General features: G+C 53.8%; 1 protein-coding gene across 1 annotated transcript; it reads right to left on the bottom strand.

The window, feature by feature from the left end:
• On the bottom strand, nt 1–17,369 carry LOC128903293 (olfactory receptor 14J1-like; the record flags this gene model as incomplete). The annotated part of the gene is made up of 2 exons (XM_054187309.1): nt 1–54; nt 16,908–17,369. Coding segments are annotated over 2 exons (516 nt in total), but the record flags the coding sequence as incomplete, so codon positions are not given.
• Between the last annotated feature and the right edge of the window lie 1,054 nt (nt 17,370–18,423).

The following is an 18,423-nucleotide window of genomic DNA, read 5'->3' as shown; positions in this document are numbered from 1 at the left end:
CTATGCCCGGGTGAAGGGTAAAGCTCCCTCGGCCATGGCAGTCAGGCTGTCAAGCTGCCAAAGAGCAAATGACGGGAGAGGACGGTTTCAGGCTGCTGCCTGTCTCTGTTCTTGACTTGCGAGTTCTTCCCCACTTTGCCCGAGGCTGGACTTTCAGACTGCCTCCTGTCCCAAGGACATTTCCTTGGGCTGTCAGACAACAGCCAGGTGCCAAAAGAAAAGGGATTGTTTCCTTTTCTGCTCTCAAAAAAACTCTTCTTGGCATTTGGCCTTGAAAAGGGGCAAACCGGTCCCCTGATACAGGGCAGCAGTGCCCCGTGAGCGGCTGGGACCTGTGGCAGAAGAGACTGGAGCAAGGAGCCTGGTCCAGTACCTTCCACCACTTTCCCTCCGCTCTGCAACGCTGCCCAGCGCCTCCCGCGGCTGGAGCCAATGAGCCCGCTGGAAGTACCAGCCCGTGCGGGGGCTCGCTGTGCCCTGGGGCCTCTCCTCCAGACACGATCTGCGGTACTCAGGCAGCCACTAGCTTGCAGTGGAGGGCCGGCCCGTGGCACCTGGTTCACCGTGCTGAGGTCCAGGGCAGGTACAGTGCCCTTTGCTCTAAGCAACATGGCACCTGCTGGATGCCAAGAAGTGCCCACAACACTTGGCTCGTGGCCACAGGAAACCAGAAACCTCCCTGTGCCCGCTAGCCTACAGAGAAACCAGAGGTTTTCAAGCTGGACTGCTAGGGACTCCTCTGGGCAGGGGTCTTGTGAGGAGGAAGAGGAAGGCAAACCGAGGTGAAGGAACACACTCCCTCATCATCTGCTCCTCATTCTAGTCTCCAAAGTGTGCCAAAGAAGAAGCGCCTAAAAGCATCCAGCCTACGCTGCTGCAGGCTATGCTGGACGAAGACCAGGAGGTTAAAGACAAGGCCGAGACCATGGTCGAGGAAGTGCTGGAGCAGGTGAAGGCGCTGGACCAGTCCGTCCACGTCTTAAGGAGGGCTCCCGATGAGGTCAGCGGAAGCTCGGTTGCCAGTGCCAGAGGGGCAGATCCTTTGGACACTTCTTCTTCTTGGGCAAAGCTGCTCATCTTGCAGCCACTGCAAAAGGCTGTTGATATCTCCCGAGTGAGTCGTGAGACTGCCAAGGAGAGCATGCAAAAAGCCATCTCCAGAATTCAGCAGCTGGGTGCAGAATCGGTCGCGTATGCCAAAACCATTGACCCTGAAGTTGTGGAAACCTTGAAGAAGAAGTCAGAGGAAGAAAGGATGTCAGAACAGAAATGAGAGAAGCTTCAACCAAGGAAGGTCTTGCCACCTCTCAGCCTCCCTCCAACAGTCCCACCTGCAGAGGAAGCAGGAGAAATCAAAGAGGAGAGCTCACGGACTCTCCTCCCAGCCCTCCCCTGAGGCACTGAGCGAGATGCTCCCCGGCCAACAGAAGGCCTTCAGCAGTCCCGGCATTACACCTCTGGAGTCACAGAAGCAACTAACTACTTTAATAAAATATGAATAATAAAATAAAAAGAAACTATTGAAATCTATACGATATGCACAAAACTGTATCAGACTCCCAGGATGACGATCACGTCACCGGCAGGCACTGGGAAAGTCCCAGACTGGACTCAGTGATGGACGGGAGCTGGATTCCCGATCTGGGTTTGGGAATGCACGGTTCAGGATTAAAGTCAGGTGAACTGACAGAGTCCTCCTGGGACGTCGGCCGTCGAAAGAAGAGACTGCCCCATGTGATCCCTCAGCTTTTATACTGAGCGTGGGGCAGGTGGGATGGAATACCCCGTGGGTCAGTTTGGGATGCCCCGTCCTGTCCCCTCCTCCCCGCAGGAGCCGCCCCTCTACGCTTCTCCGCTTCCCCCCCTCCAACGGGGCAAATAACACAGTGAGCTGAGCTTGGCTGTGACAGCAATAAGGATGAGCAGGAGCCTCTCTGCACACCGTTCCTTGGCATAAATTAGAAACAACCAGGTCTTATCACTCTGGGAGCGAACAGCGTCTGGACAATACGCTGTTAATGTCAGAGAGTTCAGTTGGTTAGAAGAGGCTTAGCTGCAGAGTAAAATTACTGAACACAAAATTGGTTCTGCTTTACCTCAAACCAGGACGCTCCCAAGGGCTTGCTTGTACCTACAGGAGTCACGCCAGGCCACACCGTGTCTGGGCATTTTCCCTGCAACGTTTTCCCTCGTCTTCCTCCCTCCTACAGCCCTGGTCAGGCTAAGACCCAGTTTTACAGGGAATGTGAAGTAGGGAAGAGAAAAGCAGCCAAGGTTTTAGCCCTGTGTAGGAAGCTTTGCGGCTGGGCTCTCTGAGGGGCTGGTCCAGCCCTGCAAAGCTCTACTCATGCCGTAGGCGAGTCCCATCTGCAGGTGCTGCTGAAGGCTGCGCCTTCTTCTGTGCCTTTATCCTCTGGTCCCCTCAAGAGCCCTGATGGGCCTTTGGGTTCCCACCCAGGGCCCTCGCTGGGCCTTTTGGTGTCCTGCCAATGGATGGGCTTCAGCTTGTTGTCTTTGCCACGGGACCCCTCCTCTTGTCTTCTCAAGGCCTGTTTCCTTCCCCTGTCCCCCCGGGACCAGTGTGTGGGCCTTTCGGGGCAGCTGAGGGGCCACCAAATGGCCTTTGGCTGCCTCCCAAGGACCTCCATTTCTCTTTGCGTGCTTCCTACGGCCCTCTGCTTGCCCCTTGGTGCGGCCCTGGGCTCTAGATGTGCCCTTTGCTGCAGCCCAGAGCCCTCTGGCTGCCTCTCGATGCCCACCCCGAGCCCTTGGCGTGCCTCTGGGTACCCACCATGGCCGTGTGCCCTTGGGTGCCACCCAGAGCCCTCCCGCTGCCTTTCTCTATGCCCGGGGAACTCCTTTTATCCTCTTGTCCCCTCCAGCCTGGCTGGAGCCCTGCCAGAGCAAAAGGAGCAGGGGAGAGGGTTTAGGCTCCAAAGCTACACTTACAGTGTCCAAAGCCTCATTTTTGTTTTCCAAAGTCTTCGTTTGGGCTTCCAAAGCCTCATGGTAGGCTCTAAAGCACCATTTTCATGGTCCAAAGGCTCCGTTTCAGTTTGCAAAAGCTCCTTTTCAGAGTCCAAAGCTGCATCTTAAGTGTCCAAAGCCTCATTTTCAGGCTCCAAAGCATGGTCTTGACGATCCAGCCAGTCGTTTTTAGGGTCCAGGTTGCACTGTAAGTGTCTAAACCCTCATCTTTATGGGCCACAACCCTCCCTTAAAGATCAAAGCCACATTTTTTAGGCTCAAAAGCCTCATTTTTAGAGTCCAACACCTTCATTCTAGGCCTGAAAGGCTCCTTCTTTGGGTCCAAACCCTCCCTTTTAGGGTCCAAGACCTCATTTATACGTTCCAAGCCCCACTTTTAGGTCCAATGACTCATATGAAGGGCCGAGAGCACCATTTTTAAGGCTCAAAGTCTGATTTTGGAGGGCCAAAGCCTCATTTTCAGAATCCAAATTTCATTTCCAGGACCAAATCCTCAGTTTTAGCTTCCAATACCTCATTTTCAGGGAGGAAAGCTCCCTTTTTAGGATTCAGTCCACAATTTGGAAGGCCGAAAACCTCATTTTGAGCCTCCCAAGCCCCATTTTTAGGGTGTAAAGCCTCAGGTTTTGGTAGAAAAACGTCATTTGAGGGCACAAAACCTGATTTCAGGGTTCAAAGCTTCCATTTCATTTCCAACGCCCCATGTTTAAGGCTGAAATCCTCAGTTTTGGGACTCAAAACCATCTTTTCCGACACAGAACATTTCTTCAGGGCCCACAGTTCCAACCTGAGGGTCTGAACCAAAAGGCGCAGCTTGTCGCCTGGCAACGTCCGCCCTCCCCTCTCTGTCCCGCCTATCTGCCCCAAAGAGCCAATCGCCTTTGAGGAGGCGGGAGCAAGGCACACGATTGATGTGTAAACAACCAATCAATCTTCAAGGCGTGCAGGGAAGGTGGCAGGAGTCAAAAACAACCCTTGGCACCATGTGGGGGCGGGGCATGTGGGCTCCACCAATCACAGCTGGAGTTCGAGCAGCACACAGATGATTGATAAGCGTCTGACCCATCAGTTGATGGGAGGAGCAAGGCAGAAGTAGAGCCAATGAAAGAAAAGATCCTGGGCAGAGTGACAGCCCAGACAGCCAATCAGAGAGTGCATCACCTCAGGTGACCTGCGCCTGGGCAGCCTGACCACCTGGGAGCCAATCAGCAGCCGCCTCCAGGCAGGGCAGGCCCCAACCCAGGGCAGAGTGACAGCCGAGGGGACCAATCGGAGGCAGCATCACCTCAGGGGAAGGGCGGGTGCTGCTGCTGTGCAGCCTGAGCACCCAGGAGGAGGAGGGTGATGCTGGCTGTGGGGCCGCCCGCCATCACCTCACCCACTCCCCTCCCGCCAGCCCAAGTGACGCCTCAGTAGCCTGAAGGCTTGTGAGGAGGGGGGGACACGTCCCCGAGACGGTGCGTTGAGCAGGGGGAGATGGCGGTGCTGGGGCCTCCCCCTCAAAGCCGGGGGTGCCCAGGGTTGATGCTCTCCGCCCCCCTCTCCCCACAGCTGCTGCTCATCATCTCCTTCCTGACGCTGCCCGACCTGCTGAGCCTGGACCCGACGTGCCGCTGCCTCCCCTCCGCACCCCTCTCCCCAGCCAGTGCCTGGCCCTGCAAGAGGGCCGCCATCCTCAACTGGGAGTCGGCCGTTGCCACGGGGGCGTGGGGGTGGTGGCCCTTTGTCCCACAGCCAGTAACAACGTCCCGGCGTCCCCCCCCTCCAGACATCAAGGGGCCGTACCTGCAGAGCCTGGGCCGCGGCTGGCAGCGAGCACTGATGGCCTCCATCCTGTCTCCCCCCTCTCATGGCTACCACAAGCTGGCGCTTGCCCAGCAGCACCTCATCCTCCTGGGTTACAGCAGGACCCACCTCTTGCTCCGTGACTCTGGCCGTCACGCCTGCTCCTGCCAGGCCCTCTCCCACGGCGTCAGGGATGTATGCCGACCCCTCACTCCCCCTTCCCCCCCTGCCACCGCCATGCTGGCTGACCGTCCCCTCCTCCCCACAGTGACAGTGGATCCCCGTGGGGAGCCCCCCCACGCCTGCATGCTGACGGAGCAGAAGCAGAGCAACACCCTGGAGGTGTTCGATCCAGCCGACGTCCAGCACATCTTCTGCATCAGCTTCCCCTCCTCCCTCCGCGTCAGACAGGCGGTCGTCACCAGCACGGAGGTGACGTGGACCCTTCTGCTGCTCACAGGTTTGGGGGGGACACTGAGGAGATGGGGAGAGCACCTTGGGGTGTGGGGACACTGCGGGGAGGGGGACACACGTGCCAGATTCAGCCCCCTGACTTCCCCGTGTGGGAGCGCAGAGGAGGGGCAGGTGTACAACCTGCAGCTGACCCTATCCCTGACCCCAGTGTCATCCCTGTAGGTGCCCTGTCCCCATCGCTGTCCCCACAGGTGTCCTGGCCACACCACTGTCCCCAGCCCTGTCTCTGTCCCTACAGGTCTCTTGTCCCCCTCCCTGTCCCCACAGGTGCCCTATGCCCAGGGGTGTGGGGACAGCGGCCGCCTGCTGGGCTGGTTCCATGGCAGCATCAGTTTTCTCCACCTCCGTGTCACAGTGAGACCAGGGGACACTGTCGACCCCACTGGGGGCTGGGGAGGACCCCAAGGCTCAGTTGTGGTGTGTAATGTCTCCTTTCAAGAGTACAAAAACGCACTTTTAGTTTCCTAAGCCCTTTTTCAGGCTCCAAAAAGGCATTTTTAAGATTAAGCCAGTCAGTTTTAGGGTCCAAGGTGCATCTTGAATGTCAAAACCCTAATTTTTATGGTCTAAACCCCTCTTTTAGGCACCAAATTATCATGGGTTTGATCCCAAAGCTTTATTTTTAGGTACAAACCCTCATTTACAAGTTCCAAAGCCCATTTTAAGATTCAAAGACTCATTGTCAAGCTCTCAAACAGCATTTTTAGCATCCAGGCTGTCGTTTTTAGATTCACAGCCACATCTTGACTGTCCAAAGCGAGAGCGAGTGGCCCACACGCGTGTCCAGATGGGCCTCCAGGTGGGCCCCGGGGTGGCTGGGCAGCAGCCGGGCAGCGGCGTGGCAACATGACGATGTGCAGTGCGGTGTCGTGGCAACGTGACGATGCAACAATGTGCGTCTGCTCTCTAGAGCCGCTTGCTGGGAGACTGGCTGTGGTGGCCGCAGCTGGGTGCCTCTGGAGCGAGAGGTGGCAGCGCAGGGTCACAGCTCCAGGAGAGCTCTTGCAAGGAGCCATGGAGCACCGTCTCACTGCTGGCGTCCCAAAGGTGGACACACTGCTGAGCACAGTGGGGAGGAGGGGAGAGGTGAGCAACGGGCCGATGGAGAGGGCTCAGCCCGGGAGCCGGGGACACGTGGGGCTGCTCTGGGGCCTCGGGGCGTGTGTGGGGAGCTGGGAGGGATGGAAAGGTGGTGGTGCTGGGCAGAGTTGCGGGGAGTCGTGCCTCTCTGCCCAGCATGGCTCACGGCTAAGCAGGTGGCAGGGGTTGCTGTGACAGGAGGCGGATGTGGGTTGAGGAGAGGATGGGAGTTGTGGGGCCGGGGGCGAGGAAGCAGAGAGCAGCTTTTGACGGGGCTTGCTCTTGGCGCTGCCCCTGGTGGGAGTCTTGCGAGAGCCTTTCTAGCAAGTGCCGTGCAGGAGGCTTATGGAGATAGTGCCTGAGCGCCCCTGAGTGTGTGTCTCTTTCTAGCTCGGGAGCAGGAGACAGCCGCTGGCAGAAGGACCTACAGCGTTGCTGGACCTCCCGCTCGGGGTCAAGGTCCCCGTGCTGTCTGGCTCCAAGCCTGTCTTCTGCAGGACAAAGCTGGGGGAAAAGGTAAAGGAAGTGGAAAGGGGTAGAAAAGCTCTCCTCTTTGACAGAGTCCCCCTGTCCTTCCCCCTTGTGGCCAGCTGCTCTACAGTGGGCGCTGCAGCCCTTCAACGTGGCAGCGCAGGGGAGGAGAGGGGAGCTCCTGGCTCCCTGGCACAGAGACAAAAAGGAGGACTTGCCAGTTTTCTGGGTTGGTTTCTGGCACCGTGCCAATGCGCGGCCGGGGCCCTGCCTGCAGCAGGCGTCTGTGTGTCCAGGTGCTGGGGCAATGTGCCCTTCTGGCTCATCCAGCAGCATTGAGCCGGGCCCCGGGGCACACTTGAGGGAGAATCATAGAAGCATAGAATTGCCTAGCTTGGAAGGGACCTTTCAGATCATCTAGTCCAACCATCAGCCTAACTCTAAGAAAAACCATCATTAAACCAAAGGTCTCTCAGCACTCTGTCTACCCGTCTTTTAATTACCTCCAGGGATGGTGCCTCAGCCACTTCCCTGTGCAGCCTGTTCCAATGCTTGAAAAACCTTTCAGGGGAAAGATTGTTCCTAATATCCAGTCTAAACCTCTGCTGGGGCAACTCACAGCCGTTTCCTCTTCTCCTGTTGCTTGTTTCTTGGGAGAAGAGACCGACCCCCACCTCTCTACACCCTCCTTTCAGGGAGTTGTAGAGAGCGAGAAGGTCTCCCCTCAGCCTCCTTGTCTCCAGGCTAAACAGCCCCAGCTCCCTCAGCTGCTCCTCATCAGACTTGTTCTCCAGACTCCTCACCAGCTTCATTGCTCTTCTCTGGACCTGCTCCAGCCCCTCAATGTCTTTTTTGTGGTGAGGGGCGCAAAACTGGACACAGCCTCTTCTGGGTCGGTTGGGTTGGATTCTGGGTTGGATTTGGGGTTTTTTGATTTGGATTTTGGATGGATTTTGAGTTTCTTGGACTGGATTTTTGGGGTTGGATTTTTGGACCGGTATTTTTGTGGTTGGTTTTTGGGGGTTGGGTTTTTGGGGTTGGGTTTTTTTGGGGATGGATTTTGGGTTTAATGAGTTGGATTTTGGGTTTGATTGTGGGTTGGTCAGGTCGATTTTTTAGGGTTGGATTCTTTGCATTGGATTTTCACCTCTGTGCAGGCGTGTCAGGCAGCCATTGTGACGTGACGGTGGCAGGGCCAGCACTGAGTGTCTGGCGGTGGTGGCATGGCAACCGCTGATGTGCTGCCCGCAGTGGTGGGGCTGCCATCGGCAGGGACATCTTCAAGCAGATCAGGTTCCCCCAACGCCGTCCAAGCTGGCCTTGAGCCCTGGGATTTTGGGTCGGTTGGGTTTGAAGTTGGAGTGGGGTTTTTTTTAATGGTTGGATTTTGGCTTGGATTTTGGAATTTTTGGGCTTTACCTTTTTTGGCTTGGATTTTTTGGGGTGGATTTGGGGTTTTTTTCAGTTAGATTTTGGGTTGGATTTGGCGTTTTTTGGGTTGGATTTTTTGGGTTAGAAATTTCGAGTTGGTTGGGTTGAATCCTGCCCAGCCCCATCCTTGGCTATTGAGCCATGAAGGAAGATGCAAAAGGGCTCAGCAAGCGTGAACATCGTACGGCTGGGGCTGCTCGGCACTATGACCAGCCCGGCCAGTGCAGGGTCTTTCCATGGCCACAGGGCACCGCAGCCCCCTCCTTCTACAGAGCAGCACCGCCAGCTCGGGGCCCTGCAGGGCGCATGAGGAGGCAACCATGAATGGCCAGCCAGGCCAGCAGAGACACACTCACCTGGGGAAAGGCTCTCTGGGGAGAAGGAGTGTCTCTGGAGAAGAGCAAGGGAGCATTTGTTTGCCTGCAGGGAGGAATGCGTGAGAAAGAGAAACTCTTTCTGCAGGCACACGCCTGGGGCAGGCTGCTCTGTCGCTGGGCCAGGGTGCTTGATCTGGCCTGGGGAGAGGGGCTGGAACTGGGGGAGCTCAGGCAGTCTGTGGTGGGGATCTCCTGGACTTGAGACCAGGGATCACGAAGTTTCACTAACCTCCTTTTCCTCCTGCTGTGTTCAGCCTCCAGCCCAGGGGCTCATGGGGAAACAGAGACCCCTCTCTGCCCCCCAGCAGCTGCTGAGCCCTGTAGAGGGGCTGTGGGGTGAGCTCCCCAAGTGTTGCTTCACCCTGTGGTGGGCTCTGCCATGGGGACAGCCCAGAATGGGCTGCTCTGCTGGTCTGGGTTCAGCTGGGTGAGGGCGAGGGAGGTGAGGAGAGCTGGCCTGGACTGCAAAGTGACCAGGAGAGAAAAAAACCAAAGAGCATTAGCTGGGCGGTGTGACCATGCAGGGTGAGGACACGCTCCCGTGGGTGTGCAGTGCAGAGCCAGGTGTCCATGAAGGGAGCGGAGACACATAGGTGCAGGAGAAAGGAGGCTGCTGTGTGCCCTTGGTGGCATGAACAGACCAGGAAGGTGTCCGGGACATTCATCACCCCAGCATGTCCCATAGGCCATTGCCAGCACCTGCCACTCGCCCCAGGTAATGGGTGAGGTTTGCTGGTCTCAGCGCCTTTGTCGGGGGAACACCCCACCGTGCCCAGTCTCTCTACTTGCCCAGACCTTGGTTGACCCCACAGCAGGACTGTCTGCGACCCTCCGTGTGGGACACGGCTGGGGCTGGGAAACGGTCAGGCACTGAGGGTGCTGTCAGTGCAGGAGGGCAGACATGGACTGAGCACTGAGGGCTCTCAGGGCATTTTGCCCTGGTGATCTCTCCCCACCCCTGAACCGATGCATCCCACGGGGCTCCTGCACAGTGGGACCGAGCGTGGGGCTGGGGCTGGGTATGGAGAGGGCACTGGTATGGGCCACAAAGCAGGTGTCCAGGAGGTGAAAGTAAGGATGGGTTACAGAAAAGTACTTGGCATTTATTGTCTGTGTTGCACAAGAATGTTTTTAGGAAAGGCAAAGCTCACCTGGAGCTGATGGTTGCAAGGCAGTCTTGATGCCCTCCCCTCTGCCCCTAATTTTGCTCTGGTCACCCCCAGAGTAGACAGTACTGGCCACTCTTCTTGTTCAGCAGTCTCTAGGGCCAGTTGGATGGCTTTCACTTCTGCAAACTGCCTTCACACCCTTTCTCCTTCCGTGGCTTCAGCAACTTTTTGTGTGGGACTCCACACCACAGCTTCCGATGGTTTCCTACAACACGACAGGATCTTCAGTGAACGGAGCATAACACCTTTCATCAGTAGATGACAACTCATTGTATGAGGGTGCCACCTGGGCAGGAGCCACCTCCTCATGAGATGCTCCAAAATCTATGCCCTCTGGACAGTCCGTAATCTCTTCAAGGATTCCTGGAGGTTTGGTTTCCCTGGTCGAGCTCACTGTGTGATCAGCACTACCCGCTTAGTCCATGTAGCGTCAGTCGCGTGATGTGTGGAGGGGATATCCAGTGTAGCACAGGCAACTGCTGTGCCAGGAGGAGCCGTGCTTGCCCATCAACAACTTCTGAAGTGGCTCAAACCCCCTCATACACTGTCAGGATCTCTTTTTCGGTTGGGGTGCTGAGGGCTTCCGATCCTCAATACCCTCATCTCCAAAGCCTAGAGGTTGACCTCAGGTTTCTCCCGATGATTTCTGCCAGAGGCTCCAGGTGAGACCACGTGCCCCAGCTGCACTGTAGAGACCATTACGCACGGCTGGTCCTGTCTGGACAGACCCAAGAGCTACCACACGAGCTATCTCCTGTTTGATCTGCTCAAAGGGTTGTTGTTGCTCAAGGCCACACTCAGAATAGATCTTCTTTCAGGTTACTCCATAGAGAGGGCTCACAAACTGATTACAACCTGGAATATGCATTCTCCAGCATCCCACAAGGCCTAAGAAAGCTTGTGCTTCCTTCTTCTTAGCTGGTGGAGACATGGTTGCAATCTTGTTGACCGCATCCGTAGGGACATGACGGCATCCATCCTGCCATTTTATTCCCAAGAACTGAATCTTCTCTGCAAGTCCCTTGACCTTGCTTCTTTTATGGCAAAACCAGCTTTCAGAAGAATCTGAATTGCTCTTTTCCCCTTTTCAAACACTTCTGCTTTGTTGCCCCACATGATGAGATCATGGATGTATTGTACATGTTCAGGAGTATCACGCTGTTCCAGTGCAGTTTGGATTAGCCCATGGCAAACTGTAGGATAGTCGATTACAGAATCACAGAATGGTAGGGGTTGGAAGGGACCTCTGGAGATCACGTAGTTCAACCCCCCTGCCGGAGCAGGTTCATCTAGAGCACGTTGCACAGGAATGCGTCCAGGCGGGTTTTGAAAGTCTCCAGAGAAGGAGAGTCCACCACGTCTCTGAGCAGCCTGTTCCAGTGCTCTGCCACCCTCAAAGTCAAGAAGTTCCTCCTCATGTTTGGATGGAACTTCTTATGTTCAAGTACCTCTTGTCCTGTCACTGGGGGCATTCCAGGTGCATTGGACACCACATGAAAGCAAACTGTGGCCTGCACCCTGCTGCCAAAGGGATTGAAAAAGAAGAATGCATTGGCAATGTCAGATGTAGCACACCACTTGGCTGCCTTTGGCACCAGTTCATATTGGAACTTCCACCAGAAGGTTCAAGCAAGTCGGGGGGCTAAGGCATCTTCTGTGCGAGGGGAACATTATCAGGGCTTTGGAAGAAGGTGGGTGAACTGTTGGAATCTCACAGGCTCTGGCAAATCCCCAAGGGACAGGGGACAGGGCGTAGCTATCTCCATTGATGAAGTGCATCAAAGGTTTTCAGAGCCACCTCCACATTTGATTTTCCACCTATAACCAGTGCTTCTGACTTTCTGCTTCACCGGTCCCCAGGGACAGGAATCTTGTCCGGTCGTTCCCTCCATGGTGTCTCCAGTGATGGGCATCAGTGGGCCCTGGTAACACCCTCACCATCCTGGGGTTTGCTGCTGAGTTTTACTTCTCTAGAGGCTTGCCCAGTGTTTGAGGGTCTACAGGATCTTAGCCGGAGAGGACTCATTTCCATACAAAATGCCATAACCAGCCAAGTCTCTGTGCATAGTCTTCCTGGATTCCTCAGTTCTTCTGTGCTTAATTAGAGAGTTCTCAGATGAATACATTTCAATACTAAACAACCATAAGAAAGGATTGCTTCCTTCTTATTTTTTTCTTTATTTTTTCTTCTTACACATGAAATGATGCCAGCAATCTCCAGTTCATATTGGTCCTGAATTTCTGCTAATGGAGCCTCAAGACCCTTTAAGGCAAGACCCTTTATTGCAAACACTCCATGGACAGGCTTTGTCTCAATCTCACCATGTCTCTCACCTGGCAACCAGGACTTACAGCAGCCTGTTCAAACCTGAGCTTTCTCCACTCCAGTCCGTAGCTGCGTGTTTCCACTCCTTGGCACCGGTTCCCACCTGCTTTACCTTGAAAACGAGCTGACACAGAATGGTGTTTCCTAATTGCCAACAAAGGAAATCAAAGGCAGGCAGAGTTCAGTACAGAGAAGACATGCCTCAGCTGTATGTCACGTCCCCATTCCCTGCCCTGAAGTTCAGTTTCCATTCTGGATGGCCTTAGACCAATAGAAAACACATTTTCCTGTCAAGCACAGATCCCAGACTGTGTTCCGAGGACAAGTTTATTTTAATATATTTCACATCTATATCTCCTATCTAAAAGAGGCTGGGATCAATGAAGGTTGGATACGTTGGATAGATCCTGCCTTTATCTCTTTGCAGTCAAGCAATGGTCCCACCTGCTAGCACTTCCCTCCTATCGTCCCTTTTTTTGAGATGGCCAAATCTTTATGGGGCGTACAATGGCATAACACCATGGCCCTCCAAGTGCCAAACCGTAACCGGTGTACATGTTCCCTGAGTTCATCCAGGCACCGTCTCCTTCAGGCACCCAGAAATGCAGTGCGAGAGAACATGCTTTGGGACATGTTCCTCATCTAAAGGGAAGCTAAGCAGCCTTTAGCTCCCCACCTCCTTCTCTGGACCCTTTTGAAAGATGCATGCAGCATTTACTTTTTGCCAGATGTCAGGGAGTCCCGCCAGCCTCCAGGACCTTTCCAAGATGATGGAGAGTGGCCTCACTGTGACATTCCCTTACTTTCCAGCACCTCTGGATGTGCCCCGTCCATTCCCATGTACTGGTAGTGGTTGAGTTTGCTCCAGTAGATCCTGATTTCATTCCTATCCGCCATTGGCTGTTCTTGTCCAGAGTCTTGCCTCGAGGCACAAAGCCCTGAGAGACCTTGCTGGGGAAGTCTGAGGCAAAAAAGGCATAGAGTATCTCGGAACTCTCTCTCCCTACTCTAACTCAATACAGCAGTGTCCAACTAATATCTTTGTTTTCTTCTGTAAGAATTCCTGAAGTTGGAAATCTCGTTATGATTCCCCTGAATTTACTTTCAGGTTTCAAACTGAGTTTTGATACAGGCCAATGTTCTTCTTGGAGGATGCTGTCCTTGAAGACCAGCTGTACAGAGCTTTGCGCCACCTTCAATGCTCCTGACCATTGGATCCCCACGAAAACTCCTCAGCGTAGGCCAAAGGCAAAAGGACCTCTGAGGTCCAGCGTCTGCAGTCTTCTGTTCTGCTTCCTCACTGCCCTGGAGTGCTGGGACCCCACTACTTCAGGGTCACGACAGCCAATCTTCACGTCTCTGACCAGCTCTTCCTGCATTGCAGGTATCACATCAAGGTTGGCATTATTTTTGTTGGCCCATCTGGCAGCTGTGCTAAGACGTTGTCCTAAGACACTCCAGAAACCACCTGGACTGTACGTGCTGCTGTGCTCCTCTTTCAGAAGCTGCCAGTATCATGGCAGTCCCCAGCGAGACCCAGGCTCGTACAGCCAGACGCTTCCCTGGGATCCTTCAGAAAGACTATACCCTCTTCCTCATCCTGACTGTGGGTTCCTTATCTCCCACCATGACAGGACACTTCTACTGGCCTCTCCTCTCACCCTCCCCCACAAAGGCTCACCAAACTCTTCACCTGCCCCAAGGAGTTGCGCCATACATCCAGTTAACGGCTTCACTTTCAGGAAACCCCACTCCTGATCCTTCCAGCCTGTCTCTCCTGAAAAGCCTGTAGCCATCCATTGCAGCACCCCAAGCTGTGTGCCTTGTCCCACCACGCCTTGGCAGTTCCTCTGTCAAAGTCAAAAAGCACAGGCTCTCTCTCAACTTGTCTCTTCCCCTGGCTGAGAGTTTTGGTGCACATCTGGGCTGTGGCACCTCAGGTGTAGCTCCAGGCCAAGCTCGGACGTCTCTTAAAGGAAACCTGGTACCAAGCATTGAAGACCTTCTGTGTGCAAAGGCTTTGCTTCACGGCAGAGACATGGTCAAGTGGACGGCACCTGGAAGCTTAAAGCTGAAATTGGATGTTGATGGTGAGCAAAGCCTGCTGTCTGCAAGAACAGAGAGAAACAGGGCTGGGAAGGGCGGCCCTGGCAAGAAAGAGGGTTTTTGTCAGTGGTGTCTCTGCAGCCCTCAAGGGCCTTTGACAAAGGTGAAGGTGATCTCCATGAATGACAAGGTGCTGCTGACAGGTCCCCCACGAGATTTTTTTGCCTGTTCCTTGACTGTATTATGAAGAGGGCGAGTAAATGTTGGGCAAGAGAAAACACAGCACTTTGAGAGTGCAACACATGAGTGGAGACCCTGGTGCGACGTGTCTTGTGTTCTAAACTGCCTCACATGTACTGCATGGAGAAGGGAGAGACCTTGCCCCACTGCAGTGGCAATCAGTCACTTGTGTTATGAAAATTTGCAAGTGGCCCGTGCTGACCGAGCAGAGAGGCTAGGACACAAAGTACAGAGGTGCACGCGTAAATATTTAGTCATGTGCATGAGGCGTCCGAGCTCAATTGGGGTACCTCAAATGCGGTTAAACACAGGGTTCTTATGCCATTCAAGCATTCAGGTACCTTATTATTTGACTAATGACTAACTAACACACACACGGAGTACCAATTCCTAATCACAGTAAAACTGCACAAAGTAGCTATATCTCTGCAGCTCCATCAGCCATCAGCCTTCTCGTGGCTTGTCTATTGATCCAGACGTCCCCGGAGTTGGTCTATTGCTAATTACTTGTCTGTGATGCTGGACGCTGGGAGAGTTTCAAAGGTGTGTAAGAGGGACGAGGGTACTGGCATTATCTCGGTTCTCCAGGGGTATCTTTTATCCTTCATGGACAGCTGAATGATTCTGAGAAGTCCTTATTTTGAGGGCAGGGCTGTTCTTCTGCTCCTTGTGATGAGCTGACCTCCTTTAACTCACTTACCCAAGCATGATAAATCAGTACACAATGGGAGCTAGCTAGCTATATATCTTAAGAAAGTTAATTCATTCTCATACGATAAAGACTGATGGGCATAAGAGTTAGGGAGGTAGATTTTGATAACCTTGGATCAGAGGATGTCTGTGGCCAGGTGGGTCCTGCAGAGAGCTTTTTGGTGGTCAAGGATCACCTCTTCGTCATCCAGAATGGTCCATGCCAACATGCAGGAAGTCATGCCAAGGTGGCAGGAGGCTGGCATGCATGAGAAAAGAGCTCTGAGTAACATCAAGCCTGAAGAGGAAGCACAGAGAAGGTGGAAGCTGGCTGCCTTCCAGCCTCCAGGGTTCCGTGGTTCTGTGCTGGAGTTGAACTTTCGGTTTTCCTTTTTCCTCTTTCCCCTTCCCAAGTTCTTTTCTTTAACCATTGTCGTAGATTCCTCTACAAACAGCCCAGCTTCTCTTTCCCCACAGGCCCTACATTTGCTTGCTTTGTGCCCTCTCTACGGGGCACAAAGATGTTTCTAACATAGCTGTTGTGACAATTCCTCTGCTGGACAGTACAAAATTAGGAATGCCTTTAATTCCCTGTAGTGCCCTGCAACTCCTCGTGCTGTTATCTTGTGCTGATGCATCACCACAACCATGGTGAGCTGCCTGCACGCAAACATGAAGAACGAACAAAATGGATCTTCAGTCCAGGGGGACCTTGGGAAATTCTGGGAGTCAGCCAGAAGAAACTGCTTAAGTTTTACAAAGAGAAGTGGCCAGTCCTACATCAGGGGGAAGAAAAACACCGTATTACAGTGCCAGGTGGGACGTGACAGGATGAGCAGTGACCTTGAGGAGAAGGGCCCACGCATTATGAGGGACACCACATGAGGCAGTGGCGCATGCTGACCATGAACGAGGCCAGCTGCACACAGGGATGGATTAGGAGGAGAGGGCTACCCAGACAGCTTGACTTTTCATGCCCTTTCAGTGAGCCGTGGTGTGGCCACACCTGGACGTGTCTGTCCCTCTGTGGGAATTCCTGCTGTAGACAGGTGGGGAGGAACGGGAGAGTGCCCAGAGGAGGTCTGCACATGGCCTCTGCTTGAGGCCCCAGACCCCATCCTTCTGACCTCTGCCATCCCAGCACAACCCCAGGAACATGCTGTCCCTGGAGAAACACCAGCCTCTCCAGACAGCTCCAGATTCCCCTCCCACAGGATGGGTGGCCTTTATGTCATCTGTGTGAAGGGCTGGGGTACGTCCCTCAGTTAAACCCACGATCTTACCTCTCACCAGACACCGACTGGTGACTCCTAAATCCAGTCCAATCTCTCTAAAATGTTACAAACGGACAGTCAGCTTTTTATTCCTGGACACATGGAGGAGGAAGAAGACCTTCAGGGGTGAATTTCCTCAGGCATGTTTGGAGAAAGACCCCAGCATTAAAGCACTGCACCAGGGAGATCTTGCTTTGTTAACAGAGACTCTGTGAAAGAGGCCAGCTCTGAGCCACTGTGAAATATATTTTTAGAAGGGAACCAGGTGAAACTAAGACGTAAATGTCTCAGGTGTAGTGACACAAGTGAAACCTTTGTGTAGGAGCATAAAAACCATAAATGACAATATCAACAGCAATGATGAGAAATGTAATCATTAAAAACACAAAGCCAATAACAAAACACACAAAAAAGCAGATGGAATCAAATAGTGCGGGAGTCATTTGTGGAGAGAGGTGGAACATTTCTCCCTCTTGAATAAAATCCAAGAAATCAGATACCTAATGGCCTCCTTGAGCTCCTGGTTCCTCATGCTGTAGATGAGGGGGTTCAGTGCTGGAGGCAACACTGAGTACAGCACAGCCACCACCAGGTCGAGAACTGGGGAGGAGATGGAGGGGGGCTTCAGGTAGGCAAACATGGCAGTGCTGACAAGCAGGGAGACGACGGCCAGGTGAGGGAGGCACGTGGAAAAGGCTTTGTGCCATCCCTGCTCAGAGGGGATCCTCAGAACGGCCCTGAAGATCTGCACGTAGGACAGCACGATGAAAACAAAGCACCCGAAGGTTAAACAGGCACTGACCACAAGAAGCCTAACTTCCCTGAGGTAGGAGTGTGAGCAGGAGAGCTTGAGGATCTGGGGGATTTCACAGAAGAACTGGTCCAGGGCATTGCCCTGGCAGAGGGGCAGGGAAAATATATTGGCCGTGTGCAGGAGAGCATTGAGAAACCCACTGCCCCAGGCAGCTGCTGCCATGTGGACACAAGCTCTGCTGCCCAGGAGGGTCCCGTAGTGCAGGGGTTTGCAGATGGCAACGTAGCGGTCATAGGCCATAATGGTGAGAAGACAATACTCTGCTGCAAGAAAGAAGACGAAGAACAAGAGCTGTGCAGCACATCCTGCATAGGAGATGTCCCTGGTGTCCCAGAGGGAATTGGCCATGGCTTTGGGGAGAGTGGTGGAGATGGAGCCCAGGTCAAGGAGGGAGAGGTTGAGGAGGAAGAAGTACATGGGGGTGTGGAGACGGTGGTCACAGGTGATGGTGGTGATGATGAGGCCATTGGCCAGGAGGGCAGCCAGGTAGATGCCCAGGAAGGTCCAGAAGTGCAAGAGCTGCAGCTCCCGCGTGTCTGCGAATGCCAGGAGGAGGAACTGGGTGATGGAGCTGTCATTCGACATTTTCTTCCCCTGGGCTTGGAGACCTGTGAATGGAAAGAAAAGCAGTGAGAAGTTAGGGAAGATTTCTCTCAAACTAAAGTATTCAATTGGTCTTAGAAACCCACCAAACTGGCTCTCGCCTTTCAGAAAGACCTTTTGCAGGTCCTTTTTGTACACTCTGGTTGGTGCTGGCTGATAGTCCACCAGAGAGCTGAGATCTCTGCAGGATTCAGTCCTGCCCTACAGCCATGGGTAAAAAGGAACACGGGGTGATCTCAGATTAAATCCACTCCTGGCATCAAAGGGCTTTTCAGCATTGTCACCCGACTGCAGGGCAGAGCTCAGGGCACCTTGTTGTTGGTGTTGTTCTGTTGTAGTTTCCCCACCACACCTGAGGAGTGTTTTTAAGGCAGAAATCCCTGGCATTTCTGCTGTGCTGCAAGTGAAACCTTGTGGGTCCTGCGAGCCAAGGGGACTGTCCCTCAGTGCAGAGCGAGGACAGCGAGTTTGTCCATCGGAATTGCTCTCAGCTGCCCTGTGCTGCTGCCTCTTTGAGCTGGAGGATGATCCCAAGCAGACATTCCCCTGAGAAGAACCTGGACACTGCTGAGAGCAGAGGAGTCCCATTTACAAGCGCAGTTCTCCCAGCCCCTCACCTGAGCTCACTGGACCCGAGGAGGATCTCAGCTCTCCC

The sequence above is a fragment of the Rissa tridactyla genome, unplaced genomic scaffold (genome assembly GCF_028500815.1).
Source record: "Rissa tridactyla isolate bRisTri1 unplaced genomic scaffold, bRisTri1.patW.cur.20221130 scaffold_29, whole genome shotgun sequence".
Taxonomy (NCBI): Eukaryota; Metazoa; Chordata; class Aves; order Charadriiformes; family Laridae; genus Rissa; species Rissa tridactyla.
The sequence above is the reverse complement of the archived record's forward strand: the minus strand, read 5'-3'. Positions and strand labels throughout refer to the sequence as shown.